The sequence below is a fragment of the Orcinus orca genome, chromosome 11 (assembly GCF_937001465.1).
Source record: "Orcinus orca chromosome 11, mOrcOrc1.1, whole genome shotgun sequence".
In the NCBI taxonomy this organism is placed as follows: domain Eukaryota; kingdom Metazoa; phylum Chordata; class Mammalia; order Artiodactyla; family Delphinidae; genus Orcinus; species Orcinus orca.
This window is the reverse complement of record NC_064569.1, coordinates 1340834-1368379: the sequence shown is the minus strand read 5'-3', so window position 1 is coordinate 1368379 and position 27546 is coordinate 1340834. Positions and strand designations below refer to the sequence as shown.

Sequence of the window (27546 nt, the reverse complement as noted above, 5' to 3'; positions counted from 1 at the left end):
ATTATTTCAAGATTATAAGATTAAATGTTCCATGGTTTTCCCTGAGGTTGGATCCCAACTTCTAAACTGCTGGGAAAGGGGATGATTTGCATCTCCAACGGCATTCCCTCAGTTGGATCTTCCAGAACCGCCCCCCACCCCAAGCTGTCCTGGACGGAAGCAAAACTCCAGGACCGGGAGGCCAGGCCAGGGCACCCATCGCGGGCCAGACGATGGGAACTCTGGTTTTCCAGCCCAGACCCTTCATCTGACAAAGGAGACCTCACTAAAAACAAATAGATACAGACTCCAGGAGTTCAAATCACAAAAGGTGTTTTGTGAACAGGAGGTTTTGCTACAGATTTCCTTTAAAGAAACAGCGAGCCCCCGGGTGCAGCAAGGTTTTGCTTACAAGAATTCAACTAACACAAGTTTTCCCCGAAGACCTGTATGTCAGGGCCCCTCTGGGAAGTCACAGGAGGAGTGAGTGAAACAGGTTCTACGTTCTCTGCCCGCCGCAGAACCCGGGGGCCACGGCCCCTCCCTCCTGGCGAGTCCCGGTCTGGCTCTGCTGGTGTTTCTGTTTCTCTGCGGGGACTCTGCCTGTTGAACCGGCACGAAGGCACCACAGCTGGTTAGTTTTCCCAAATCAGAGACCCTACACCCCTGGGAGACCCCCATGACCGTGGCAGCTGGCTACCGAAGCCCATTCTGCTAAGTTCCGTTGTCACCATTCATTGAATGGAAGTCAGCTCAGTTGGGACCCGTGTGCCCCCTGCTGGGATTGGTTAAGGCCATGAATCAAAAGGTCTTCAAGGGCATCTGGTTCCCTCTGGATACCAGCCTGTGGTTGAGCACCCTAGTCAGCAAGGCTGTCCCAGCACCAGGAGCCAGGAGCCAGGGAGAGGGTGGGCTTCACCGCATCCACAGGGCACGTGTAATGACTTCTTCGGTTCTCCTTCGCAGCCTGGGGCCACGTGAGGCCAGGGCCAGCTCCTCGCCTACCTTCTCCCAGAGACCAGGCTGGGAGCCGGGACCCGACCCCAGCTCAGCACGAACAGGGCACGTCCGTTCTTGCAACACAGTGTTTACTGGGGGCTGACTGGGCACGGGCTGGGCTCCGGGCTCGCGGTGGACGTGAACCGGTCATTCGTGCCTGTCCACGGGGAGATGACAGCGTGGGGGAGGGCGGCCCCGCAGAACTAAATACATGATCATTACACATCACGGTGGAGTGGAAGAGCAAGGAGCCCCGAGGGGGAAGCCTTTCTGAAACAAGGACATGAAGCCCGAGGGTGACAAGAGTCAGACACAAGCGGGAGAAGCAGCATTCCCGGCAGAGAGACCCAGGGGGGCCCTGGGGCTGGTAGAGCTCGGGACACCGAGGCTGGAGTCCCATGCGGGGCGGGATGGAGTAGGAGGGACCCCGGCTCACAGGGTGCTACGTGCCCAGTGGGGACAGGAGTTTCCTAAGTGCACAGACTTGTCACAATGGAGGACCCTGGTTTAATTTAACTTTTTTTAAAAATAAATTTGTTTATTTATTTTTGGCTGTGTTGGGTCTTCGTTGCCATGCACGGGCTTTCTCTAGTTGCGGCGAGCAGAGGTTACTCTTCGTTGCAGTGCGCGGGCTTCTCATTGCGGTGGCTTCTCTTGCTGTGGAGCACGGGCTCTAGGCGAGCGGGCTTCAGTAGTTGTGGCTCACAGGGCCTAAAGCGCAGGCTCAGTAGTTGTGGCGCACGGGCTTAGTTGCTCCGCGGCATGTGGAATCTCCCCGGACCAGGGCTCGAACCCGTGTCCTCTGCATTGGCAGGCGGATTCTTAGCCACTGCGCCACCAGGGAAGCCCCTAATTTAACTTTAAACAGTCATTGCTCCCGGAGAACGAGCTGGAAAGGGCAAAGAGAAGAGAGAGAGCAGCTAGGGACTGTTGCGAGTCAGGCCAGAGTGCATACAGCCGCTGCAGGGCGGGCAGCAGCGGTGTGGGGAGGGTGGGTGAACAGGGGCAGCAAGAACTCCTCTGACGACCTCTGCGCCGCGTGGACGGACATGCCAGTCACTGAGGCGCCTGGGAGGGAAGCGTTGCTCGGAGCTGGTCTCCGAGGCTCCTGTGGGCCAGCGAGTGTATTGATTGGGAATCACCCACAGGTTTGGGAATCATCATCAAGTAGGCGGTTTCTAAAGGGGAGGAGTGGACGAGACCACCCAGGAGAAGAGTGTGGAGTGAAGAGAGATAAGGGGAGGGAAGCAGCGGAGACCAAAGTGCAGGGCTGAGCTGAGGGACGCCCACCCGAGACCAGCCGAGAGGAGTGCGGGGATGGGGCCCCCCCGGGAGCTGCAGCCGGAGGGAAGCAGGAACCCGGAGGGGTTGTGTCACCGAGGCCGAGGGAGGACATTCCACGAGGTGTGTGGGGTCCACTGATGAGGGCTCTGAGAGTTCGGGCAAGGTGGAGGCTGAGGGTGGCCTTCGCACGTCGGTTCTGGTAAAGAGACGGAGGTGACTTCCCTGGGTTCCACACCGGCGGAGAGAAGGCGAGGCCGGGGCGGAGGGAAGCAGAGGCAGCGGGTGACAGACGGCCGTCTCCTCACTCGGGGCCCCTTGCCAGCTGGGCCACAAACTTCTGCCACCTCTCCTCCCAGGTTGCCATGGCAAACTGCTTCTCCGGCTCCGACAGGGCGCTGTACCTGCGGGGGCGGGGCACCCGGGTCAGCCTAGGGAGGGGCGGGAGGGGACCTCGGATGCTGGCAGGGCACCATGTCCCCAGCCCGAGAGCAGTCACAGGATAGGAGACGATGCGGAGAAGAGCACGGAAACCTCCGGGCCTCAGCCCAAACCTCGGAGCGGTCAACAAAGGCGGTGACCGAAGAGAACAGGTACGCTCACCTGATGGAGTTCACGGCCAGCTGTTTGAGGGTCCTCAGGTCGGCTGTCATCCCCCCAATGCCCATGAAGGCCTCGTAGAAATCATAGGACAAGCCTCTGGCTCCAAACGTAGCGGGGTCGTCAGAGCTGATGACCATGGGGTACCCGGTGGCCATCAGCACAGCTGCAGGGTGGTTTCTTAGGTCAGACACCAGCTTCAGAACCTGCGCAGGCAGAGACAACCGTGCATCCGTGAAGAGCCGTCACGAGGAAGGCGAGGCCGCGAGTATAACCGGGCCTTGCCGTCCCCGTCACTGTCCCGAGCATCGGGGCTCTGGGCGGTCCTGACGCGGGAAGAGCCGGTCCTCCCGCGAGTCCTCGTCTTCTCCACAAACATCTGGTCTCTCTTGGTCCTGCTCGCAGCAGCTGCCCTAAGCACAAAGCCCCAGGCAGCTGCCCGGCAGTGGGACCCACGCTACCCCCTGCGTGTCCGTCCCGGGCCCCTTTAGCTTCATCCATAGCTTCACCCGCAATCCCGCCCCACTGGGGCCCCTCATTACTATGAATGGTTTAGGCAAAGTCCATTCCTACATAACTTCACGACCGGAAGTGCGAGAGTGGAGGGACAGAGAAACCAAGGGAGTTAACGGAGAGATTATGCAGGAGAAAGGTTGGCCGTGGCTGGGGGAGGAGAGTGCCCTCCACTGGCCCCAGGGAGCCTGCGTACCTGGTTGGAGATGGGACAGACTTCGACGGGGATGTCCTTCTTCCAAGCCTCAGCCCAGACGGCTGGGTGTTTGCTCAAAGCAAACCCATGGCCAATCCTGGTCGCGTTCAGTATCAGGGCATCCAGAACGTTCCTGTCTGCAGAAGTACCCTGCCAGTCTAGGAATAAAGGGGGTGGGTCTTCAGTAGGATGGATGGGACCCACAGACAATCTGCAGGTGAAAGGCCCAGACTCCCCAAGCAGGAAAAGGGACCATTAACACAAAAGCGCACACGCGCACACGTTTTCCTTATGACGATGCTGAAGAGAGGTACGGCCTGCCTATAGGTACGTACGTATGTATGTGCGTATGTGACAGTTGAGGAAGCTGAAACCCACACAGCCTTTATAAACTCAAGCAAGGTCCTCAGGCAGGAAGCAGCAAAACTGGGTTTCAAGCCTTGGTCTACCCGACCCACCGTCCATATTCTTTCTTTCCATTTTATGTTTGTTTCCAGAGCTGTTTTCTGGGAATTTTATGTGTAGGATCCTCTACAACAATGTGCTGCAGACTCGGTCACTCTAATGATTTGTACGAACTTTAATTTCTATCTGTAACAGAGCTCTCGGGACAACCCGTGGCAGGACGGCAGCAGCCGGCAGGAACCAGCCACCCCGAGGCGGCTTCCCGCTGGCAGGGCCTCGCTGGAGGTGAGAATGGCAGTTCGGACTCTGCCAGCCTGGGGAGGGAGGGTGCGGGTGAGGACTCCTGCAGCTTCCCCCCAGTACAAGGAGGTGCCCTGGAGGAAACAGCTCCTCTCTGGTCACGCCTGGTTGTGACTTCATATCTGTGGCCAAGTGGGGTGAAATCCCGGACCCGGAAAGCAAGCAGAGGTTGCTTATTGCAGGAGATCACAGAAGACCTAATTGTGAGACCCAGGTGTGAGGGCCCCATGCCTGGAGAAGCATCCTGACTGATTCACATGGGAAAGGTGAAAACTCCACTTTTCTGTTGGGAACGAAACCCACGTGTTCCCACTGCTGGAGGGCATGTGCTTCAGGTAGATTTTCACTAGTTTCCTAACTACTACTTCTTTTCAAAGATTTTTTTCTTTTTAACTAAAGGTATTAAATACCCAAGTCCTGGCAAAATCCTCTCCTAGGACCATGCATCTTGGAATTGAGATGATTTCACAGAGGTGAGTATGATTTTCCCAACCAAACCACGTGGTCTTCAAGGCTAACGCCCCCCCACACACCATCTCCACTTCCCCACCCCCATAAACAATTCTTTAAATCTCCTAGAACAGCTTGGACCTAAATGGACTTGAAAATAATGTCAGGAAAAAGAGATTCACGCGGGATTTCCCTAGCGGGACTTCCCTAGTGGTCCAGTGGTTAAGACTCCACGATCCCTGGTCAGGGAGCTAGATCCCGCGTGCCGCACGGCAAAACTAAGAGTCCACGTGTCGCAACTAAGAGCTCGCGTGTTGCAACTAAGAGCTCGCGTGCCACATCTAAGACCCGGGGCAGCCTAAATAAATACATAACTGAGAGATCAGTGCACAGGAGCCTTCCTCTGAGAGATGATGAGACACAAGGGTTTAAGCCTGGCCATGAAATCCCAGCTCCCACGGCTCTGCCCTTGGCTCCTAGGGCTTCTTGGGTGGCAGGAGCCCAAGGTGCTCTGAGGGGTGCCAGTCGGGATGCAGCAGGTCTAAGCCCCCCAGATCTTCCCTGGGATCTGATGTCGCAGCTGTGACCTGGTGCTGCTTCTGCTGAGGGTCGACGTGTTTTATTTAAGGTCTGGAATGTCTGGAGGCTGAGCGATGACCAGTGAGCACAGTTCATGCCTTATAAAAAGGAGATCATCAGAAAGGTTCCCAGCTCCTCACCGTGGACCAGTTACTGTGTTTGGCTGGAGCCCTGGGCTCCTCACCTGTAAATGGGGGCAAAAGCGCCCTCCTGGCAGGACCGGCTGAGAGCTATGAATAACGTGTGTGAAGGGCAGCTGCCCCAGTATCGCTGTCCCTCCTTCTCCGGGTGTTGCTGTCAGGACAGATGTGATAATGTACGTGAAAGGGACAGGTGCCGCGAGACGCCTTGGGGCTGTCAGTCCACTTCCCGGTGTCCCGTCCGTGCCCTCAGAGATGGCCAGGGCCCCTGCCCATCGCCCCGTCTGTCCCCGACGGGGTCATAGGCTCACCTGTCTCTCCGGCGTGGAAGAAGTAAGGCAGCTTAATGCCCCGCGAGGCTGGAATCATCAAAGCCTCCTTGTAGTCATACAGGGAGTGGCCCGTGTCCTCTCGCCCCACCTGCAGGACAGAGTGGGGGGCCTTGCTGGTGTGCCCTGCAGCCCTGTACCTGCCAGCGCTGCTGAGGCCTCAGGCACACAGCCTTTTGAGAGGGACCAGTAGCAGGACTGGGAAAGAAAAAGAGAGTGCGTTGCCCCGGAAGAACTCCCCCTTATTCAGAGGCTGTACCTCGACCCTCCCAGCCTTTGCGTGCTATCCTGCACACGGCCTTCCCAGCCCTGCGCTCCAGCCCGAGCTCCTTGTTGGGGGAGAGAGAGACTCAGAGAGCACAGAGACAGAGACAGAGAGGGCGGGAGAGCCTGAGCCCTAGACCAGGGTCGGGAGGATTGTGGCCTTCGACCCCTGGGCTCCCGGGCCTGGCAGCTCCCAGCAGAGTCCCTCAGCCGTAATTAGCCCGACCGCAATTGCACCAAAGTCTGGCTCTTCAAAGGGGGCCCCACCCCCAGGGCCGGGACTGAGAGAGCCTTGGGAGAGAAGGCGGGGAGGGGCGCTGACACCCTCGTGATAACACAAGCTGGGTGCTCAGCGCAGCAGGACGGAGTGCAGACCCCAGCCGACCCTTTGAACAACACCAGCCCGGCTTCCCTCGAGGACTGGTGCACCTGAGTCCTGTAGGGACCGGTCGGGAGGCGCCGCAGACAGAGGGGAAAAGGGGTTGGAGAGGCCGGATCCCTCGAGCAGCCCCCGAGGACCCCAGGAGGACACCCTGGTCCAAAGAAAACAATTCCTTGAGATCCGCTCCCAGGGCCCTGGCGGGTCTGAACGTAAGGGCTTCAGCACAGTCTCGAGTGAAATGTGCACATTCTGGAAGAGGGGTCGGGGTGCCTTTGGCCAGTTAGATTAATGTAGCTTCTGAGTGAGATTACGGAGTTGTCACCTGAAGTGTGGCCTGGCTGTTATGTGGGGCAGGGGGGTGAGGGGGCTTTGGAAACAGCTGGGGTGAAGGGGGCGGGGCCGCTTTTGGATCCTGGACGGTACGCTCAGGCCCAGGCCCACGTCTCCTTCCAGACACCCCAGCCCTGGGCTGCAGCTTGAAGAGCGATGTGTCGTGGGCACTGAGGCCAGAGCAGGGCAGAGGCCGGGGAGTGGGGGGCAGCCCCTCATCCTGGCCCTTCCTTGTTCTGGAGCTTCCCTTTCTAGCCTTTTTCTGAACTTTTCTGCTCTCCCTTCCCCCCCCCCCAGGCCCCGAGGGAGGGTCTCAGTGGTGCCGGCCACCCAGCTCTTCCCGGAGGGCTTTGGGCTGGGCCCATTACCAGGTCAAACCCCGCCACCATCCCGGGGAACTTGGCTCGAAGCTCCATGGCTGTCTGGATGGATTTCGTGATGGTGGACGCATCTTTGGACCTGTGGGAGAGATGGAGAGAAGCACGGGCGCAGGCTCCTCGGGGCCAGTGGGTGTAGTGAGCGCCCCTCACGACCAGTCTGGCCTCGTCCAGGGCACCCAGCCGCCCTGCCCACACGACCCCGCCCCATCCAGGCTGTTGTGCCCCCCAGGTGCCCCATCACGGAGAAATTCTGCCCAAATCCACCCTTTCAAGGACTCCGGCGGGGCCCACAGAGAGCGTAGGCTCTGGAAAGCCAGTGGGGACGGGGACCCACGGGGTCAAAACAAATAGTGCAGTTTTATTGGTCTGCATTTGACTGAAGCAAAGCGGCCATGCCCGAAACTTCCCCGCATCCCTGAGAGGATGGTCCTGGAGGTGCCCAGCCCACTGCTCCCTGGGCACCTGTGAAACACCACAGGCCACCCAGTCCCTGCCAGGGCAGCTGGACCTGGGCCCTGGTTCCGTCAGCAAGGCCCGGGCACTGCAGAAACCACACGACCAAAGTGTCTCTTCTCCCCTGCACGTCTCTCCCTTCCAGCCCAGGGCAGGGAAAAGGCGGGAGCGACACCACGGAAGCACAAAGAGAAAAGGCGCAAGTCCGTGATGGGGCCGAGGCATCGGCCCACTTGTTCCATCCCCGGCTCTGTGAGCCCCACACCTGCCCGTCCCTCCTCTGCACCGGGACCAGCTGCCTCCGTCCCCAGCGCCAAGGGGACGCCGTGCGGCCGCGCTCCTGACACCGGCCCCCGGGAGCCTCCGCCATCCACCACCGCCAGTTCCACCCTGGCCCACCAGCGCCGGCCGCCCCAAGTCTCACCAGGACGGGAGGGGGCTCCAGGGAGGCCTGACTGCCCTTCCGCCTCCCCCGGCGGGGGGCCGAGCAGGCGGGGTCTTCCCTCCCCAAACCCTGCGGCTGGACACGGCGCCGACTGTCCAGACCGGCTGCTTTCCGACAAAAGGGAGACCCTTCCGCGGTAAAATCCGAGTTCCGCGGAGGCCTCCTTCTCTTGCCTGGGGCAAGGGTGCGTGTTTCTTTGCAGCTCCCAGAGGTCTCCACACAGACGTGGCTGCCGTGAGGCAGAACCCGGCCGCAGATCGAAGCAAAAAACATTCAGGCAAAAACACTAAACCCGTAACTGATGACCCAGGCCGGTGTGGGTCACAGCCTGCAATGATCTGGAAAGTTGCCACAGTTCTTCATTCCAGCCTGGTCAGGATTTCAGAGTGGATTCTGCACTCCCGCTACGGCACGTGGAGTCCCCCGGGGTCTCTGGCCCCAGCCTCCCCGCCCCACCCCCACCCCCCCACCCCACCCCGCCCCACCCCCACCCCCCCACCCCACCCCGCCCCACCCCCGTCTCCTCCTAGCCCCTTCAGCTTCAGCCGTGCTCGCTCTCACCTGTGATCCGAATAAATGAGTTTGATTCCGATAAACCCAGGATGCTCTTTTGCAAAATTACGAGCCACTTCTTCGTACAACCTCACCGACCACTCTGGGCTGTAGACCGTCCCGTTCAGTTCATACACCTGCGAGGGAAGCATGGTCCCGACCAGATGTCAGAGGTGAGCAGAGCAGATCTCCAGTCCCAGCTGCCAACAGTCTCCAAAACTAGGTTAGACTCTGTGATTTCCTTGTTCAGTGCCTGTGACGGCCTCTGAGGTTGATCAGAAGTCCCAGCCCCGAATGGGATAATGCTCTTTGGTGCCACGAGGCTGGGATGTCTGCCTCTTGTTCAAGGCTGGGTCCTGGCACCTAGAACAGTGCCTGGCACATGGTCGGTGCTCAGTAAGCGTTTGGGCAGCGAATGAGGAACAGGCCAGCTGACGACAGGACACAAGCCAGAAAGGGTGTTCCAAGGACCCACTTCATCTCCCCACTCTCCCACCCCGAGGCAGGGGACCCCTGAGGTGGCCAAGCCACTAGGGACACCAAGAGCGAAATGGTCAGGGGCAGAGTGGGAAGACCAGGGGTGCACAGTAGGTGAGACAGAAGAAAACATGCAGTGGGGAAGAGCAGGCTTTTTGCTTGTCCATCTCTGGGGGTCCTGAGGGGTATCAGATGTGCTGCCCCCAAAGATCCCACTTTTACATAAGGATTATTCTGAGCTAAAGGCAATTAAGAAGCACAGAAGCAGACAGAGCTCTGTGCCCTCCTTTCTGCCTCAGAGCAGGACATACATTTCTGTCCGTGAAGGCACCCCCTTCCAGCTCCCATTCCGGGAGAACAGCCCTTATCACTGCAGACAGAAACTGGGCCCCGAGCTGGATCTGAACAGACGAACCTGACTAAAATAACCCGTCTTCTATTAGTTCCCCCATACACTTACCTCCCCACAATTTACTGCACCTGGAAGCCCAAACCTCTTTTCCTTTGTCTTATTGCTTTTCCACAATTTCTCACCATTTGTTAACATACTGTAACATATAAGAACCTGGTCTACCCACTTCTTTGGGTCTTCACTTCTGTTCTATGAAGGTCTCCATGCACGTAAAAATTAAACGTTGACATCAAATAAAATTTCTATGCCTTTTCTCCTGTTAATGTGGCTTTTGTCAGTTTTTTTTATTTTTTAAATAAATTTATTTATTTATTTTTGGCTGTGTTGGGTCTTCGTTGCTGCGCACCAGCTTTCTTTAGTTGCAGCGAGCGGGGGCTACTCTTCGTTGTGGTGTGCGGGCTTCTCATTGCGGTGGCTTCTCTTGTTGTGGAGCACGGGCTCTAGGCACGCGGGCTTCAGTAGTTGTGGCACACGGGCCCAGTAGTTGTGGCTCATGGGCTCTAGAGCGCAGGCTCGGTAGCTGTGGTGCACAGGCTTAGTTGCTCCGCGGTATGTGTGATCTTCCCGGACCAGGGCTCGAACCCGTGTCCTCTGCATTGGCAGGCGGATTCTTAACCACTGTGCCACTAGGGAAGCCCTGCTTTTGTCAGTTTAATTTGCACATCCCAAGAACAGAACGTAAGAAGGTAAAGGAAACTTACTTTCTTCCTTTCCTACTTACAAAGTTTTGTGGGGCTTTTTTTGGCTGCGTTGGGTCTTCGTTGCTGCGCGCGAGCTTTCTCTAGTTGTGGCGAGCGAGGGCTACTCTTCGTTGCGGTGCGTGGGCTTCTCATTGCGGTGGCTTCTCTTGTTGCAGAGCACGGGCTCTAGGTGCATGGGCTTCAGTAGTTGTGGCACGCAGGCTCAGTAGCTGTGGTTCGCAGCTACTAGACCTGCAGCCCCTCGCAGCTGCACTGGTGCAGCCTCTAGAGGGCAGGCTCAGTAGTTGTGGTGCAGGGGCTTAGTTGCTCCATGGCATGTGGGATCTTCCCGGACCAGGGCTCGAACCCATGTACCCTGCATTGGCAGGTGGATTCTTAACCACTGCACCACCAGGGAAGTCCCCAAAGGATTTTTTAAAAGAATGCTTTTCCTGTTACTGATCAAGGCATTCTGTTAGAATCTTCAAATCTTTGATGCTGTACTCCAGCAGTTCTCAAAGGATAGTCAGGGAGCCGCTGAGGGTCCCCTAGACTTTTGCAAAGTCTACAAATTCAAAACTGTCTTCATAAAAATGTTGAGATGTTTTCTTTTTCACTCTGATTCTCTGAGTGTACAGAATTTTCCAGAAGCTGCATCACATATGGCAATATTGCTCTGACACAAAATAGATGGTGTAATTGTGTAGGCTTGTGCTTTGAAAATTTCTCAGTTTTAGTTTCTAATACTGGTTATATTATACAGGATATAGTAGATATAATCCACATAAACAAAAGCCCTTTAGGATCCTCAAAGATTTTGTGAGTAAAAGTTTGAGAACCATTGTATTAACTCAACCCAAAATTATTAGCTGACGTCATCTTGGCATTACCCACCTGATTTGCAGAAGGGAAGGACGGAATTCTGCCCCGTGCCTTGACTGCTCCGTCATTACAAGTCACCTGTCCAGACACCCCAGCTGGGTCGGAGATCCCTGAGAACGGGGTCCCTGTCGCTTGACCTTCCCACCTGCTCTCCTAGGACCAGAGGAGGAGCTCCAGAAACGAGCTTTAACCTAAGAAGAGTGCTGTCTACTTGCACCTTTTTCTTTCTTTTTTAGTTCCCCAACCCAGGATCGAAATTGCACCCCCTGTAGTGGAAGTGCGACTGGACCACCAGGGAAATCCCTACTTGCAGCTTTAAAAATACTAAGACAGGGCTTACTGTGCAGCGCAGGGAGCTATACTCAATACCCTGTAATAACCTATAATGGAAAAGAATCTGAAAAAGAATAGATACATATATATGTGTGTAACTGAATCACTTTGCTGTACATCTGAAACTAACACAACATTGTAAACCAACTATAGTTCAATTTAAAAAAAAAGTGCCATGTCTTTCCTTGCGGTCCAGTGGTTAGGACGCCGCGCTTCCACTGCAGGGGACGTGAGCTCCATCCCTGGTTGGGGAACTAATCCTGCCTGCTGCACACTGCGGCCAAAAAAAAAAAAGTAAGCCCCACGCAGCACGTTTTAGGGGATGGGTGGATAGATGGATGTTGGGGGGGCATAGGAGACAAAAGAAAGAAACTTAAATATATAGATCAACACATGATATTCTGCCTAAAGGAAGAACCCTGGCAGGTTAATCGAGTCTGCATGGCTACACAAAAGGTGCCACGGAGGCCTGATGCACTCAGGGTGGTTCGCACTCATGGATTCTGTCAGCGGTCCCACTGCTAGTTCCCGTGGCACGGAGAGCCACAAGGGCAGACACTGAAGCCGCATCCAGAGCATTTCCTGGTCTTCTGGCACCCCAGTAAGTCTCCCCTGGGGCTGCCCAGGCCCCGAGCTCATGCCCCTCTGGCCTCCAGCCTCTGCCCAAGAAACTGCAGCCTTGATGGGAGCACCAAGATGGGAATCTGAAAGCGCAAGGGCCCCCCACTTGCAGGAGTGGAGACCCTTTCCAGGGTGAGACCTGCAGCCCCTCGCAGCCGCACTGGTGCAGTTAGAACAGGCTCTGAAGCCAAGCCTCAGAGGAAAGTTCTCAGCTGGTTTGAGGTTGTGGTCCGCCTTCTGGCTCCAGTGAGCTACAATATATTCCAAACCAATCACACCTCAGAGGCTTGTGGCAAGGATCAAATCAGTTAATATTTGTAAAGCACTCAGAAATGATAACTAGGTCATATGGCAGTTCTATTTTTAGGGGGTTTTAAAAATAAATTTACTTATTTCTTTTTGGCTGCGTTGGGTCTTCGTTGCCGTGTGCGGGCTTTCTCTAGTTGCAGTGAGCGGAGGCTACTCTTAGTTGCGGTTTGTGGGCTTCTCATTGCAGTGGCTTCTCTTGTTGCAGAGCACAGTCTCTAGGTGCGTGGGCTTCAGTAGTTGTGGCACTCGGGCTCAGTAGTTGTGGCTCACAGGCTTAGCTGCTCCACAGCATATGGGATCTTCCCGGACCAGGGCTCGAACCTGTGTCCCCTGCACAGGCAGGCGGATTCTTAACCACTGCACCCCCAGGGAAGTCCCTATTTTTAGTTTTTAAAAGAACCTCCATATTGTTCTCCATAATAACACAGCACTCCCACAACTGGGCATATACCCTGAGAAAACCACAATTCGAAAAGATACATGCACACCAGTGTTCACTGCAGCTCTATTTACAATAGCCAGGACATGGAAGCAACCTAAATGGCCGTTGACAGATGAATGGATAAAGAAGATGTGGTACAAATATACAATGGAATATTACTCAGCCATGAAAAGGAACAAGATTGGGTCATTTGTAGAGACATGGATGGATCTAGAGTCTGTCATACAGAGCGAAGTTAAGTCAGAAGGAGAAAAACTAATATCGTATATTAACACATATATGTGGAATCTAGAAAAATGGTACAGATGAACCTATCTGCAGGACGGGAATAGAAACGGAGACGTAGAGAATGGACATGTGAACACAGCGGGGGAAGGGGTGTGGGATGAACTGGGAGATTAGGTTTGATATAAATACACCACCACCTGTCAAAAAGATAGCTAGTGGGAACCTGCTGTATAGCACAGAGAGCTCAGCTCGGTGCTCTGTGGGGACCTAGATGGGTGGGATGGGGGCGCGGGAGGGAGGTCCAAGGGGGAGGGGATATGTGTATACCTATAGCTGATTCACTCCATTATACAGCAGAAAGTAACACAACGTTGTAAAGCCACTCTACCCTAATAAAATTTTTAAAAAAGAAATGATAACTAGTAATACCGTGTTGTTATCAGCAACCTATGGCCAGATGCAGAAAAACAACTCAAATCTGCAGTTGTCCTATAGGAAGATGAGTGACCATCTAAGAATGTGACAACCTGTAAGTACAAGAAGGGGTCTGTCGTTCATCTAAGGCTCAGGGGTACAGAAGCGGCTGTGTCTCTATAATAAGCCCCCTTGGATTAAAACACACTGGACCCAATTTAGATGATCTCAAATCCTGCAGTTTACTTGAGGCGGTGCATATTTGTGGGGAAGTTATTCAAACTACATACTACTTTCCTAAACTAGTACAAGATTACAAATTCCCGTTGTCTATGATATTATGGAATTACAGAATTTGAAGCTGAAGGAACAGAAAGGAAATGTGGGGGCAGCGTTGCTTAAGGTCACACAATTAGCTTGTGTCAGACCAGAAACTAGGACTCAGAAGCTCTAGTTCCGAATGCAACCAGCTTCCACTTCTAGAGCCGGATTCACTTAAAAAGCGTGAACTGAGCTTCTGCTATGTGCCAGGCATATGTCGAGAGCTTTCCATCAATCTCATTTAATCCTAAAAACTGCACTGTTAGGTAGGTCTTATTTTACAGATGAGAATTTTGAGGCTCCCTGGCTGGAGCGGGGGGCTGGGGGTCGGCGGCATCGTGGTGGAGGGGCGCTGTCTCAAAGTCTCCAACCACCTAGTGAGGAGAAAATGCCTGGATCCCACCCCGGATTAGTTAAATTCTGGGGGTAGAACCTGGTTTTTTAAACTCGTCCAGGTGATTCTCATGTAATAATGTACCTCTAGGCTGGAGATCTACCGTGTTCGTCGATTTCACAGCCTTGTTTAGAGCGCGATCACAGCGCAACGTGGTAGGGAAGCGCGGCCATCGGGATTCCGCAGAGCAACACCAATGACGTGAAACACGGGTCACTAGAGCAAAAAGCCAGGTGGAGTTTCTAATGAAGGATTCTGCTAAGAACCCAGGACAAAACCCTGGGAGTGGGTAAGGGGAGCAGTGGGACCGCTGGTTACACAAGTGACAGCATCCAGGAAGCCGTCCGCGAACAACCATCCTGAGCTCCCTCGCCCCCGACGTGTCCCCCCCCCACCCTGAGACCGCCCACGGGTAAATGCCAGCTGGGCTAGCTCCTGTGCATAATCCCCTGGGAGCTCCTCTCGGAAGGCTGGCCCGACCCAGTCTGAGTCTCCTATTCCGGCCGAGGGGGCGGGGATGAGGCCCAGGAGCTCAGACCCGCCTAGCAACTGTTGCTACGGGTGAGTGGCCTTTGTGATGGAGCATTAGTGACACAATAGGAGGCTGGGCAGTGGCATAGTCCATCAACAGCATCCCAGGCCCTGAATTAGCCCCACAGGCAAGGAGGGGGAGGCAGGGGGCTCAGAAAAGAATTCCAGGGCAGACGTTTTTAGTTGTTAATGTGTTGATGGCTCCCCTACTCTGGCTAAGGGGGCGTTAGGCAAAGACTCCGGACTGCAAGGGCCCTTTGTTCCAGGGTCAGACCAGAGCAAACAGCAAATCCCATCCCCCTCAGTCTTCGCCCCAGCCCACATCCCAGCCGCCCTCCACCTTCAGGGAGCCCTGGCTGGGTGCCGGAGGAGGTGGGGAGAGAGGCTGGCTGGGCAGGTCCCCAGGGCAGACCCCAGAGCCACGTGTCCCCAAGGGGCGTGGGGAGGGGGGCGGGGGGTTGGAAGCAAGGCCCAATTCCTTGCAGCTTCCCCAAATACCTCCCCAGGGGCTCAGACCCTCGCTCGGCACCTCTCTCCCTCCTCTCCCCTTCCCCCTACGGAGCCCAAGTCCCCTCCCCAAGGGCAGGCCTCCCTCCCACTCCCCACTCTGCGAAAGCTGCCAGGATGTGCCCACAGGAAGCGACACCCCCAGGCCGGAAGCCCCTCGGGGAGCTCCTTTTGAGATGCGTGTAGCCCCACAGGGTTTCTCAAAGCCCAGCACCCCGGCCCCTGGCCCATCCCTACTCACTGCCCACATGGCCTGGGTCAGGCTCTTGCACCCTTCTGAGCCTGTTTCCACATCTGCAAAGTGCAGGTGGTGAGGCTCAGAGGAGACCATGCAGATAAAGTGCTTTCAGAAGGTCTTGAAGTGCGGCCTGGGTCAGACCATCTGCATGGGAACCAAGGGGAGCGGGGGGCGGGCGTTTGGCTAGTTAACTCGGCAGCTCCCTAGTCCAACCCGAGACCCAAGGTCTGGGACCCTGGGAGGTCAGGGTCCAAAGAGCACCTCCAACTCAGTCCCATGCACACCTACCCCCCTAAGCGTGATTATCACCCCTGGAGCCTCTGGAGGACTCTGCCGGGTCTGAAATGACTCACAGTCACTTCCCTCGCTGGGAAACCGGGGCTGACATACACACGGGGATTCCAGGAGAGGAAGCCAGTCCCAGGAAGGTGGGGGTGTGTGGTGGAGGCAGGGCTTAAACCAGACTCCGGAGGAGGATGGGCTTAGGGGCGGGGCCCAGGCTGGGCGAAGGAAGGGATTTCAGGCCAAACAGGGGACTAACGGCTCTGGGAGATGCACTGTCCTCCGCCCTACACGGGCTAGTCCAGGGCCAGCTCATCTCTTTCCGAAATTCTTCTCTTAGTAGAAGGGGGACTGGACCCTCTCTTTTCTTTTGAAAGGATCGTTTGTACCCAGGACTTATTGACTACTCACAAGGCTGACGAAGACTCTCCTGGGGGCCGAGGTCAGGCCCACTCCCACTTCCCAAGAATCAGAAATAGGTCTGCAGGTCTGTGCTCAGAGTGAAACCGACAAACAATCACCAGATCCCGGTGGAGATGCACACCCTCACCTGGGCCGACCTCAAGGAGGTGTGAACATATCCCAGGAAAAGGGGGTCATCCAGGATACACAGGAGAGTAGAGACCTGGAAGTGGGGGAAAGGGGGCACTGACTCAGGACGGAAAGGACGGGTTCTCAGGGCTGGCGCAGCCTCCACGACAGGGTCCCCGAACCCTTCGAGTCAAACTAGGGCAATAGAGTCAGTTTAGGGATCCCACCCAGGATTTAAAAATTAGCCTCCGAATGCAAAAATATCAGATAGTTTGGCTTCAGGAGAAGTTAAGATTTGCCTTCACCCCAAGGCAATAGAAATAAAAACAAAAATAAACAAATGGAACCTAATCAAACTTAATAAGCTTTTGCACAGCCAAGGAAACCATAAAAAAACCAAAAAGACAACCTACGGAACAGGAGAAAATATTTGCAAATGATGCAACTGACAAAGGCTTAATCTCCGAAGTATACCAACAGCTCATACAGTTCAACAACAAAAAAACAAACAACCCAATCGAAAAATGGGCAGAAGATTTTCATAGACATTTCTCCAAAGAAGACATACAGATGGCCAGTAGGCACATGAAGAGATGCTCAACGTCACTAATTATTAGAGAAATGCAAATCAAAACTACCGTGAGGTACCACCTCACACCAGTCAGAATGGTAATATTAAAAAGTCTACAAATAACAAATGCTGCAGAGGGTGTGGAGAAAAGGGGACCTCCTCCACTGTTGGTGGGAATGTATGTTGGTGCAGCCACTATGGAGAACAGTATGGAGGTTCCTCAGAAAACTAAAAATAGAGCTACCATATGATCCAGCAATCCCACTCCTGGGCATATACCCGGACAAAACTATAATTCAAAAAGAGGCATGCACCCCTACGGTCATAGCAGCACTATTCACAATAGCCAAAACATGGAAACAACCTAAATGTCCATCAACAGATGAATGGATGAAGATGTGGTGCATATATACAGTGGAATATGAGTCATAAAAAGAACGAAATAATGCCATTTGCAGCAACATGGATGCAACTAGAGATGATCACACTAAGTGAAGTAAGTCAGAAAGAGAAAGACAAATACCATATGATATCACTTATATGTGGAATCTAAAATATGACAAATGAATTTATCTACAGAACAGAAACAGACTCACAGACGTAGAGAACAGACTTGTGCTTGCCATGGTGGGGTGGGGCAGAGGGATGGACGGGAAGTTTGGGGTTGCGCTGGGAGATGCAAACTATTACATTTAGAATGGATAGACAACAAGGTCCTACTGTATAGCACAGGGAACTATATCCAGTCTCCTGGGATAAACCATAATGGAAAAGAGTATTAAAAAAAGAATGTACATAAGTACACTACCATGTGTAAAATAGATAGCTAAAGGGAACTTGCTTAGCACGGGGAGCTCAGCTTGGTGCTCTGTGATGGCCTAGTCAGGTGGGGGGGTAGTGGGGAGGTCCAAGAGGGAGGGGATGCGTGTATGTGTATGGCTGATGTACTTCACTGTGCGGCAGAAACTAACACAACATTGCAAAGCAGTTATACTCAAAAAAAAAAAAAAGAATGTATATATGTGTAAAACAGAGTCACTTTGCTGTACAGCAGAGACTGGCACAACATTGTAAATCAATTATATTTCAATTAAAAAAAATTTGTCTTCAAGAGAGAATTTACTGATGGGAAAGCATACGTGACTGGTCTGATTGACAATTTTCTCTGAAAACTGCATTCTGACTTTCTTGTGTATACATCTGTCTCTTATGACTTTGGTCAATGTGTGTCAGTCCTCTGGAGCCCTTTTGCTTCTGGGTGTACAAACAGTAAAATTTCTGAGCCAATAAAGACCATGGAATATGGTAAGAAAACCAAAATAGTGCCACCCTTGAAGTCAGTTCAAATTACTGAGTGTGGCAAGGCCTTGGCACACTCAATAATTTGGATGAATGGACAGACCAGTTTGGATACTGTCGGGGAAGAGTTCTCAGCTGGACATCACATCTCTTCCCATCAAACACTCCTCAAACATTCCAAGCTTTATAAACCTCGTCCACCCTCACACCACAACTCGGCTCCACAAGCGGTTTTGGTGCCACAGCTCCTGGGGCTCCCGCTTCGAGGGGTCAGGGGAAGTTCCCTCCACCCTCCTTTGTCAAAGGCCTTGGGTCCCCAGTGCGGAGTCCACCCCAGGGACCCAGGCCCTCCTGTCAATCTTTAACTTGGTTAATCAGCCTGACTGTTGCCCTCGGGATTCAGGTCGGCTTATTAGGTGTCAGCTTTGCGTCCTGGCCTTTAAACTTCTCCAAACTGGGGGAAAGAGAGAGGACTTGTTTGGGGCCCTTTCATGTTGGGGGGTGCTGGCGGGGGGTCCCTTTGGCCCACCCAGCCTTAGGTAGTGCTGTTATCAAAACCTTTGTTTTAATCCCATCAATGTCCATTGTATTCATCCCATTTGTTTTTTTTTTTGTGGAGCACAGGCTCCGGACGCGCAGGCCCAGCGGCCATGGCTCACGGGCCCAGCCGCTCCGCGGCATGTGGGATTCTCCTGGACCGGGGCACAAACCCGTGTCCCCTGCATTGGCAGGCGGACTCTCAACCACTGTGCCACCAGGGAAGCCCTTCATCCCATTTCTTAATAACCATCTATAGATTCCCACACTGCTGGGACCAGTCCTGTGACTCTCCCCTTAATAACCCTTTACAAATGTCTACCTTGTTGGAAAGAGTCCCGACTTCACCCTTCTTCTCACTCCCTTGTTAATTAATGGACCGTTTTTATTAGCATCTGTAAGACCCATGAGGCGAAGCTAGGACACTGAATTCCATACGGCTTCCCAAACCATTTTGTTCATTTGAGTTAAGGTAACCTTTTGGTCTTAACATTGGTACCAATAAAACAGGTGTTTACAAGGAGAGGTCTCTAAAAAATTTACCAATTTAGAAGTTTTTCCAGTTCAAAGTATCCATCCTCTGGCCATTGACAGTAAGATCGTAATACCAACTCACACCATAAGGCTTTCCGTGGCTTAACCATGAACGAAAGAGGTGTCCCAGGAGAGTGCAAAGGACACAGCCTCACAAGCTCCAGAAAGTTCACCCCCAAGGATGGTCTAAGGAAGCAAAGGCGGCCGTGAAGGTTGAGATGACAGAGGCCCCTTGTGGACGGAGACCCCTGTGACAAACCCCGGGAGCTGGCACAGTTGGACAAGGACGCTGGTTGCAAGCCCAGGTGTGGCCTGTGCTTCCGACCAGAGGTGACAGCTAGGAATCCCAGTCTAGCCGGCTGGCCACCCAATGCCCTGGTGCCTGCGCCTTCCAGACGGCAGGACCAGCCAAGTTTTCTCACTGGTGCTGAGGCCAAACTCTCAAGACAGAGAACAAGAAAAAAGTAAAACCAATCAGACCAATGGTTTTCCTCCTTGTGATACAAAAGACAGAAACACAGAAAAACAGCGACCATCTCTGGGAGGAAAAGGATTCACAAGCCCAGAGCTCTCTTCCAAATTCACTTACCCAGAGGCCCTAAGGCCCGAGAACTAGCTCCACAAATATTTTCTCCTGCTAATCTGATTTTAGAAAAGAGAAAAAGGACTCTTTCCACTCCTGTTTCCAAAAGCCCCTGCAGGCGGAGATCCAGCAAACTGACAGGATAAGGATTCTCACCTTCTGCCAGGATCTCAGAGATGCAGGAGCCTGGGGCCAGGGGTGTCCAGCCAGTAAAGTTGAATCCAGCTGCCTAGGCCAGCTGGCCAACTGTCGGGGTGTAGGGGGAGACATTTCCCTCTACCCTTCGAGGTTCTGGCTGGTCTGAGAATTAAACTGACATGAGACAGATTAACAGGAGAAAATCTAGCAAAAGTTTAACAACAGCTCTACGTGGGAGAGACCCAGGAAGACTGAGCCGCTCACCCAAATGGCTGAAGCCCTCACCTTAAATACCATCTTCAGCTCAAGACAAAAGAGGATGTTGCGGGTAGGGGTTTGGGACTTCAAAGGCGAGGAAGGCAATTCACAGGGTGATAAAAAGCAAGTGTTTGGTAAACACATGTTTGCTGGGCCAGCAGGGACAGCGGGACAGAGTGGACTCTGGTGTCCAGGCCCTGAGGGGTCCCCCGACCACACCCGGCCGTATTCTCTGCAGAGACTCTGGTGCGGCTCTATGCTGAGAACAGGCCCTTTAGGTGCTTTTAGTCACTTAGGGGGAAGGTCAGAGGCTCTTCCTGAGTCTTTTGGGCCTTGTTTCAGCTCGAAATAATCCACATGCCAAAGTGACACTTTGGGGGGCGAGTGTGCTCCCCTACAGCGCAATGCACACACTCTTGTGAGCCCCCTGAAGGTACTGGCAGAGCCTTCCAGTACCTCGGCTACTCCCTCAACCCCCAATCCCCACCTCCCCGCAAAAGTCCTCAGGAAAGTCCTCTTCCATACCCAGCAGAAGGGTCCTCGCTCGCAGCACTTGACCCGCCCGGGCTCCTTGTGGGACGCCTCCCCAGGCTGGAGCCCCAGCCACCCCGCTGCCTCCCCGAGCTCAGGTCTGCAAAGCTGAGGTCGGTCCGTCTCCGGTACCTGAGACCCCATCGCCCTTTGCTTCTGGCCAACATGCAAGGGCCTGTGAGCGATTTGTTAATATTTTGACACTTTGGGATACTTCTGGACTCTTCTCAATCTTTTCCTTTTTTTTCTCTTTGACCTTTCTTCCTCAAAGTCAAATCAAATGTCTCTGTTGCCCATAGAAGTCCCCGTGCTCCACAGAGAGGGCCCCCAGGAACTCACCAGACCTCACTCTACCTGCAACTAGACCCATTTACCAGATGAAAGGCTCAGCGGGCCTTGCACCAAGGGCATCATCCTATGGGACTCACAGTAGCGCATTTGGATAGGAAAGGAGACGGTCAAGGATGGTCTGGGCACTAGGCACTGCCCAGAGTCCAGGGCAGGTGCCCAGGCATCAGCACGCCCCGTGCGTCTCGGGGGAGCTGGGCCAGGGGGATCACGAGGGAAGGGAGGTGACGGGCAGTGAGGGGCACGTGTCCAGTTTTGCAGGGCCCGCCCAGGGCTTCTTGCTCACATGGCCCCCGGAAAGGCACCAGGCCCCTTGGGGGTGAAGCCGGCCCTCGGTCCTATGCAGCACCAGGGTGGGGAGCCCGTGAAGCCCTGCAGGGTGAGAGCAGAGAGTCCAGCCTGAGCAGAGATGGACTCACCGGGTACAGCATGGCTCTGAGCTCCAGGTACAGCACATTGTCCTGGTAGAACTCCTCCAGGCCCTGGGAGATGTAGTCTCGGAATACCGGGGCGTAGCTCACGAGGCCCGCGATCGCGAAGAAGATGGTCTCGAACTTGGCCCAGACTGCGTCTTGGTTTGCATAAGTCTCCTGGGGGTTCTCGGTGACCAGAGTGAAATTCCTCAGCAGGCTGTCAGGATACAAAGGGTAGGCAGGGGCTTGCGGCAGGCCGTCAACCCCGGCCTGTAGGACTCCTGCCCAGGCTCCCTGATGGAGGCCTCCTGCCCTGGGACCTCCAAGTGCTCCCCAGGAGACACCTGGCAGGATGCTCCCACCAGCCAGGCTCTGCTGTCCCCCTTGGCCTCTTAGCCAGGCTGACCCCACTGAACGGACATCTCAGACCAAGCTCCCCTTGGAGGGTGCTATGCACTGAATCGTGTCCCCAAAATTCAGATGCTGAAACCCTAATTCCTAATGTGAGATGAGGACTTTCAGAAGGTAACTAAGGTTAAATGAGGTCGTAAGGGTGGAGCCCTGACCCAGTAGGGCTGGTGTCTGAGACCCCAGGGAGGCACGCACAGTGAGAAGGCGGCCGTCTGCCAGCCCAGGAGAGAGGCCTTGGAGAAACCTGCCCACACCTTGATCTTGGACTTCCAGCTTCCAGAACTGTGAGAAGATACACTGGTATTCTTTAAGCCACCCCGCCTGTGGTATTCCATTGTGGCAGCCCCAGCAAGCTCAAGCCCGAGGTCCGATGGAAATAGTTGTGGACTTGGCGGTACAGGACCCAGGTTACTTCCCTGATTAGCCGTTTACCAGCTGTGTGGCCTTGGGCAACCTCCTTAAAATGCAGGCTGGGCTGCATTTTCTTACTCATCAAGGAAATACCTCAAGAAAGCCCTCTGTAGATGGTTCTACGATTAGAATAGTTATTATAATGTTTGTATACAAGTCTGTTAGGAAGCTGGCCATCGTGTTTTCAGGCTGTTTCATCCATCCTGGGCCTCTTGGCTCCAGGAGCTGGGAATCCCCTTGTCTCCGGCCTTCCTGAGGGTCCAGACAAATCCTGTTCGGTGCGGCAGCAGTGTCACTGGTCAAATCGGATTTTAAATGTACCAGGAACTTGCTGCGGGTGGGGAAGGTGTTGAATGCCTTGGTGAAGCAAAGGATCCCGTAAAGTTAAGAGAAAAAGCCTCCGGACTTCTTTAATGCCAGCTGTTTCTAGAAGGGTCTGTCCCACGGGGACAGCGCACACGCCAAGCCCACCTGCGCAGGTGCGAGACTGGTTCTTCCCGAACCACCACCCACCTGTGGTCAAACTCGGTGACGTTCGGCAGCCCCTTTCGAAACTTCTCCAGCAAAACCCACGCGGGACATTCTGTTGTGTTCAGGGTGGGGGGAGTCGAGCGAGCAAATCTGAACTGCGGGGTCCCCCTCGGGGTGAGGCAGAAATAGCAGTGGGGCCTGTAGGTGACGTTTCTCACCAGCCAGTCCACGCTGACGATGCTGAAGTCGTGGACGTGTAAGGCAGCCCCTGCAGGGAGAGGGGCGGGTGGGGTGAGGCGAGGGCAGCGGGGGGCCGAGAGCCCAGCAGAGGCGGATGAGAGGGGCGCGGCTTTCTACGGGGCCACGATCCTGGGGACACGAGGCCCTTTCCGTCTGTGGCAGCCTCGTCCCGGGGTGGCCCGGCCTCCTGGCTCCTTGACCGTGTCCCCCACCAGCAGGAGCCCTGGGGGGTCTCATCCAGGAGGCCGCAGGCGGGTTTGCAATCAGAAGGCTGGCCTCCATCTATTGGCTTCCAGCTCCCACGGGGAGCCTGACCCCCAGATGAGTCCTCCGGGCCCAGCGCAGCGTGAGGGGCGTGAGAAGACTGCCCCCGCCCGCCCACGCCAGCCTGTTGGCCCAGGGTCCCTGAGTCCCCCATCCTGTTCCGCGTCACCCCACATGCGGCCTGCCCACCTCCTGCTTCCCGCCGAGCCCTGCGGCTTCTGGCCTCCTTCAGACCTTGCACCGACTCGAGGCTCAGGGTTCACCCCCTCTGCCCTCCGGCTGCGTCTGAGCACCTGGCCTGGACACTGGCCCCTTGGCAGGCGTCCCGCTGTGCGAGCTCTGGCGTGTCCCCTCTCTAAACAGGGAGGCTGCTTTACCAACCTCACAGTCTTTACATTTTTTAATCTCTGTGATACTAAAAAAAAAAGTATAGAAAGCTTGCAGCTGCAAGCTACGTGCTCAGGACCATGATTGTTCTACTGTTCACGGCGATGCGTCTATACAGTAGCGTCACCTGCAGATTGGCCCTCGCCATCTACCTCTACGAGGATTAAATCATGAGCCGCTGCAGCTGCTGACCTTCAACCCCCTGAAAGGAGTTCAGGGTGGAGATCAGAAATGAGGCCCTCTGTGCTCTGGGAAAAACTAACTCTTCATATTTACAAAAACACTAAGATCCTTCTTGGTGACGTCTGCTCTTGGTGACTAGCAGAAACCGCCTGCAAAAAACGTGTGCTTCGGGCTTCCCTGGTGGCGCAGTGGTTGGGAGTCCGCCTGCCGATGCAGGGGACATGGGTTCGTGTCCCGGTCCGGGAAGATCCCACATGCCGCGGAGCGGCTGGGCCCGTGAGCCATGGCCGCTGAGCCTGCGCATCCAGAGCCTGTGCTCCGCAACGGGAGAGGCCACAGCAGTGAGAGGTACTGCAAAAAAAAACCAACAAAAAAACCCAAAAACAACATGTGCTTCATTGCATGTACTCTCCCTTCACCAAAATCACGTAGGTACTGACCTTCCCCCTACCTCTCTGGAGCAGTTTCTCAGAGCTATCTGAAATGCTGTCTCCCGGGCTATAGTCCTCATCTTGCCCCAAATAAAACTGAACTCCCAGCTCTCACGCTGTGCATTTTTTTCCAGTGGACAGTAGCAGTGAAGTACTAGAAATGTGTTGTTTACCCAGGACGCATCCTCTTCAGTAACTTAGCCCCCGGAAAGGCTAGAAGAACGTATGCAGGGAGGGATAGGGTTCTTACAGGGGACAACTTCCAGCCCCGCCAGGGTTGCCCGGTCCCCTCGGAGCCTGTCTGAGGCCGAGTCTCCTCGGAGCCAGGGTTTTGGTTTCAGGGTGGACGGCAGCCACGTGGAGCCCCCAGCCCGAGTCCACCAGCAAGGACTAGGACTCAGGGCCCCAGTGGAGTCTGGGCTCCACTCAAAACAAGACCCACCGGCTCCAATTTAGTCCCTCTGATGTCCCCAGGACCCCAGAACCGTCCCCTCTGACCCCTACCTTTCGGCATCTTCTTCAGGATGTGGAACACTGCACTTTGCTCAATGAGGCTCTTGGCTTGGAAGAAGTGCATGCTGGCCGGGATGCTCCCCGCCCTCAGGGCCTCCTGCATCTCAGCCTCCTTGAGGGCCCCGAGCCTCTGGTTGGCCAGCTCCTCCTCCTGCTTCAGCACCAGCTGCCCCCCAATACGCATCATCTCCTCTCTCATCAACAGCCGGTTTCGTGCTTCGTCTCTGGATGCGGCCGAGCAGAAAGAAGACATGGCCACGGCCAGCAGCAGCGTGGGCAGGGCTGGCCGCCCTGACACGGACATTGGGACGCCTGGAAGAGGAAGTCGCTCTGCTGGAGACTTGGGAAGGGGGAGGCTGAAGAGTTTAGTGTTGAAGCTGGACCGCCCTCCTCCCATCCTACACTCAGACGACCAGGAGGCAGCATGTGCACGACGCTTCTCCTTCTCTGAGATCCCAGAGAAGAGACCTCTGGGTACAGACAAGGGGGGGTTCCCCACATAAAAGTTCATCACGAGGCCTCCCAGAGCTCCCCCGCGAGCCCTGCTGACATGCACAGGAAAACACTGAAATCGGATTTTTAGTGTTTCACTTTTAAATACAACCGGAGAGCAGAGGATCACGAGGCTTATGAAGAAAGGCTCCAGCATAACAAAGGAACTTAAAAAATAACACAGAGAAGGAACTAGCACAGGAAACGAAAGAAGGCCCAGAAGAACCATAGTTAATATCTTTACGGAGATGAGAAAAGTTATGTGTCCCCAAAACAGGAACAGGGCGGTGTAAAAAATAAACAAAATGAGCTTTCAGAAATTAAAAACATGAATGCTGAAATTTAAAACATTGACAAGCAATATAAAAGATGGAACTGAAGAGAAGCTTTTAGAAAGTAGGACAAAAATAGGAGAGAAGAATATTGGTTCAGGAAATCCAACACCCAAATAACAGACATTTCAGAAGGAAAAAGAAAAAATAGATGGGAGAAAAAAAGGAAATAAATACTATAAGAAGTTGTCCCAGAACTGAAGACCTGCCCCCACCCCCACCCCGGGTTGGCAAGACACCCAGCAGGCACCCAGCACAGTCACTCAACAGCGACATGTGTTCCTGACATTTCAGAATATTAGCATCAAAGATTCCAGGAGCTTCCAGAGAGCAGCTGACCCAGGTCTCCAGTGAGCAGGGATTTGAGGGAAGAAGGAAGGAACTGCCCCAGTTGGCTCTGCGGGCGAACCCTGACCTGGGCTGACTACTGGAACCACATTTAGGAATTGTTTCTGCACACATGAGAGTATGACGCTTTCCACCAGAAAGAATCAAAACTGTAAATGGGGAGACCCCAGGCCCAGCCCCAAATTAGCACGTCTTGGTGAGACTCTGGGCAAATCACTTCACGACTGTGGGTCTGTTTCCTCACTTGCAGAAAAGGGTGAATTGGATGACATCAGTGGTTCTCAAAGTGTGATACACGTGTCATCCCTGTTCAGGTGGAATAAAAAACTTAAAGCAGTTAATTTAAAGAAAAATGTTAAGTAAATAGAGTTACAGCAATACAACAAAAATGGAGAGCCTGGCCGTCAAGACACATCGTCCAAGGTTCTTTCCAGGGATGGCTCTCAATTATTCTAGGTGTTTATTCAATGATTATACCAGACCGCAGGGGAGACGCAGGGGGAAACGCAGGGGGAGATTTTCAGAAGGAACCAGATGGTCATCCACTGGGACGGCAGCGTGGCAGGGCTGGACCCGGAATCCGAGAGCTGGGCTTTCGGAGAATCCCTGCCACTTCATCAGGTCCTAAAATCTCTCCTCGGTTGACAGTGTTTGCCAAAGCTGAAATCTCCAGGCAGAAGGACAGTGAGGTTTGTGCCATCCCCATCACGGAGCCATCCAGCGCCCCTAACATCCTCCACCAAGGGCCCCGCCCCTTGTCCCCTCACCCCATGACATTTAACAAGGGCCACCACCCCCAAACCTCCCACTCGGTCCTCTCCAAGGATCCCAGAGCATCTGTGTGCCCAGCACCTGGGGGCTCCTCCCCGCCGGCCAGACCGAAGTGTGTCCAGCGCAGGTCAGGAGCAGCCGGCCGCGCAGGAGGAGGGGTCATCCCGTCCACACGGCCACTTCGTGTCCTCCCTCCCTTTTAGAAGAAGGCGCGTAGGGGCTTCCCTGGTGGCACAGGAGTTAAGGGTCTGCCTGCCAACGCAGGGGACATGGGTTCTAGCCCTGGTCCCTGAAGATCCCACATGCCGCGGAGCAACTAAGCCCGTGCACCACAACTACTGAGCCTGCGCTCTAGAGCCCGTGAGCCACAACTACTGAGCCCGCGCGCCACAACTACTGAAGCCCGTGTGCCTAGAGCCCATGCTCCACAACAAGAGAAGCCACCGTAATGAGAAGCCTGCGCACCACAACAGAGTAGCCCCTGCTCGCCGCAACTAGAGAAAAGCCCGTGTGCAGCAACGAAGACCCAACACAGCCAAAAATAAATAAAATAAAAACTAAATAAATTTCTAAAAAAAAAAAAGGTGCATAAAAGCTCTACAGAAATAGCTTGTTTGCAGGCTCAGAAGAAAGGATCGGTGCATCCGTGAGCCTGAGTCACGTCCCTGGGCTGCAGCAGGTGGTGCAGCCAGGCTGCCCTGCCCCCACCCCACTCCCGGGACTCACCCCGCGGGCAGGGCCCCCGCCCAGGTGAGTCAGCAGTGCCACCAGCCACCTACACGCCTTGGTCCCCGGACCCCACCCAGGAGACCCCAGTTACCTCGGGGCAGCTTCAGCGACCGTGACCGTGGACTCTGTCCCCCCAGTGGCCCGTTGGAAGCCCAGACTCCCGACCGTTTCA

General features: G+C 54.4%; 1 protein-coding gene across 6 annotated transcripts; it reads right to left on the bottom strand.

Moving 5' to 3' along the window:
• Positions 1-442: 442 nt before the first annotated feature.
• Positions 443-27546, bottom strand: ADA2 (adenosine deaminase 2). Of its 6 annotated transcripts, XM_004286256.4 has the most exons (10): positions 27466-27546; positions 24694-25014; positions 22727-22952; positions 21398-21608; positions 8587-8714; positions 7116-7206; positions 5754-5862; positions 3569-3726; positions 2863-3065; positions 443-2663 (listed from the first exon to the last, which is right to left on the bottom strand). In XM_004286256.4, the coding sequence occupies exons 2-10, from the start codon at positions 25004-25006 to the stop codon at positions 2564-2566; spliced, it is 1539 nt and encodes a 512-aa protein (XP_004286304.2). In that variant the 5' UTR covers positions 25007-25014; positions 27466-27546; the 3' UTR covers positions 443-2563. The 6 variants fall into 6 exon arrangements, 5 of the variants coding, with proteins under 5 accessions (XP_004286304.2, XP_033273294.1, XP_033273295.1 ...); XM_033417403.2 differs by lacking the exon at positions 27466-27546 and having other exon boundaries at positions 24694-25523; XM_033417404.2 differs by lacking the exons at positions 443-2663; positions 2863-3065; positions 27466-27546 and adding an exon at positions 3093-3272 and having other exon boundaries at positions 24694-25537.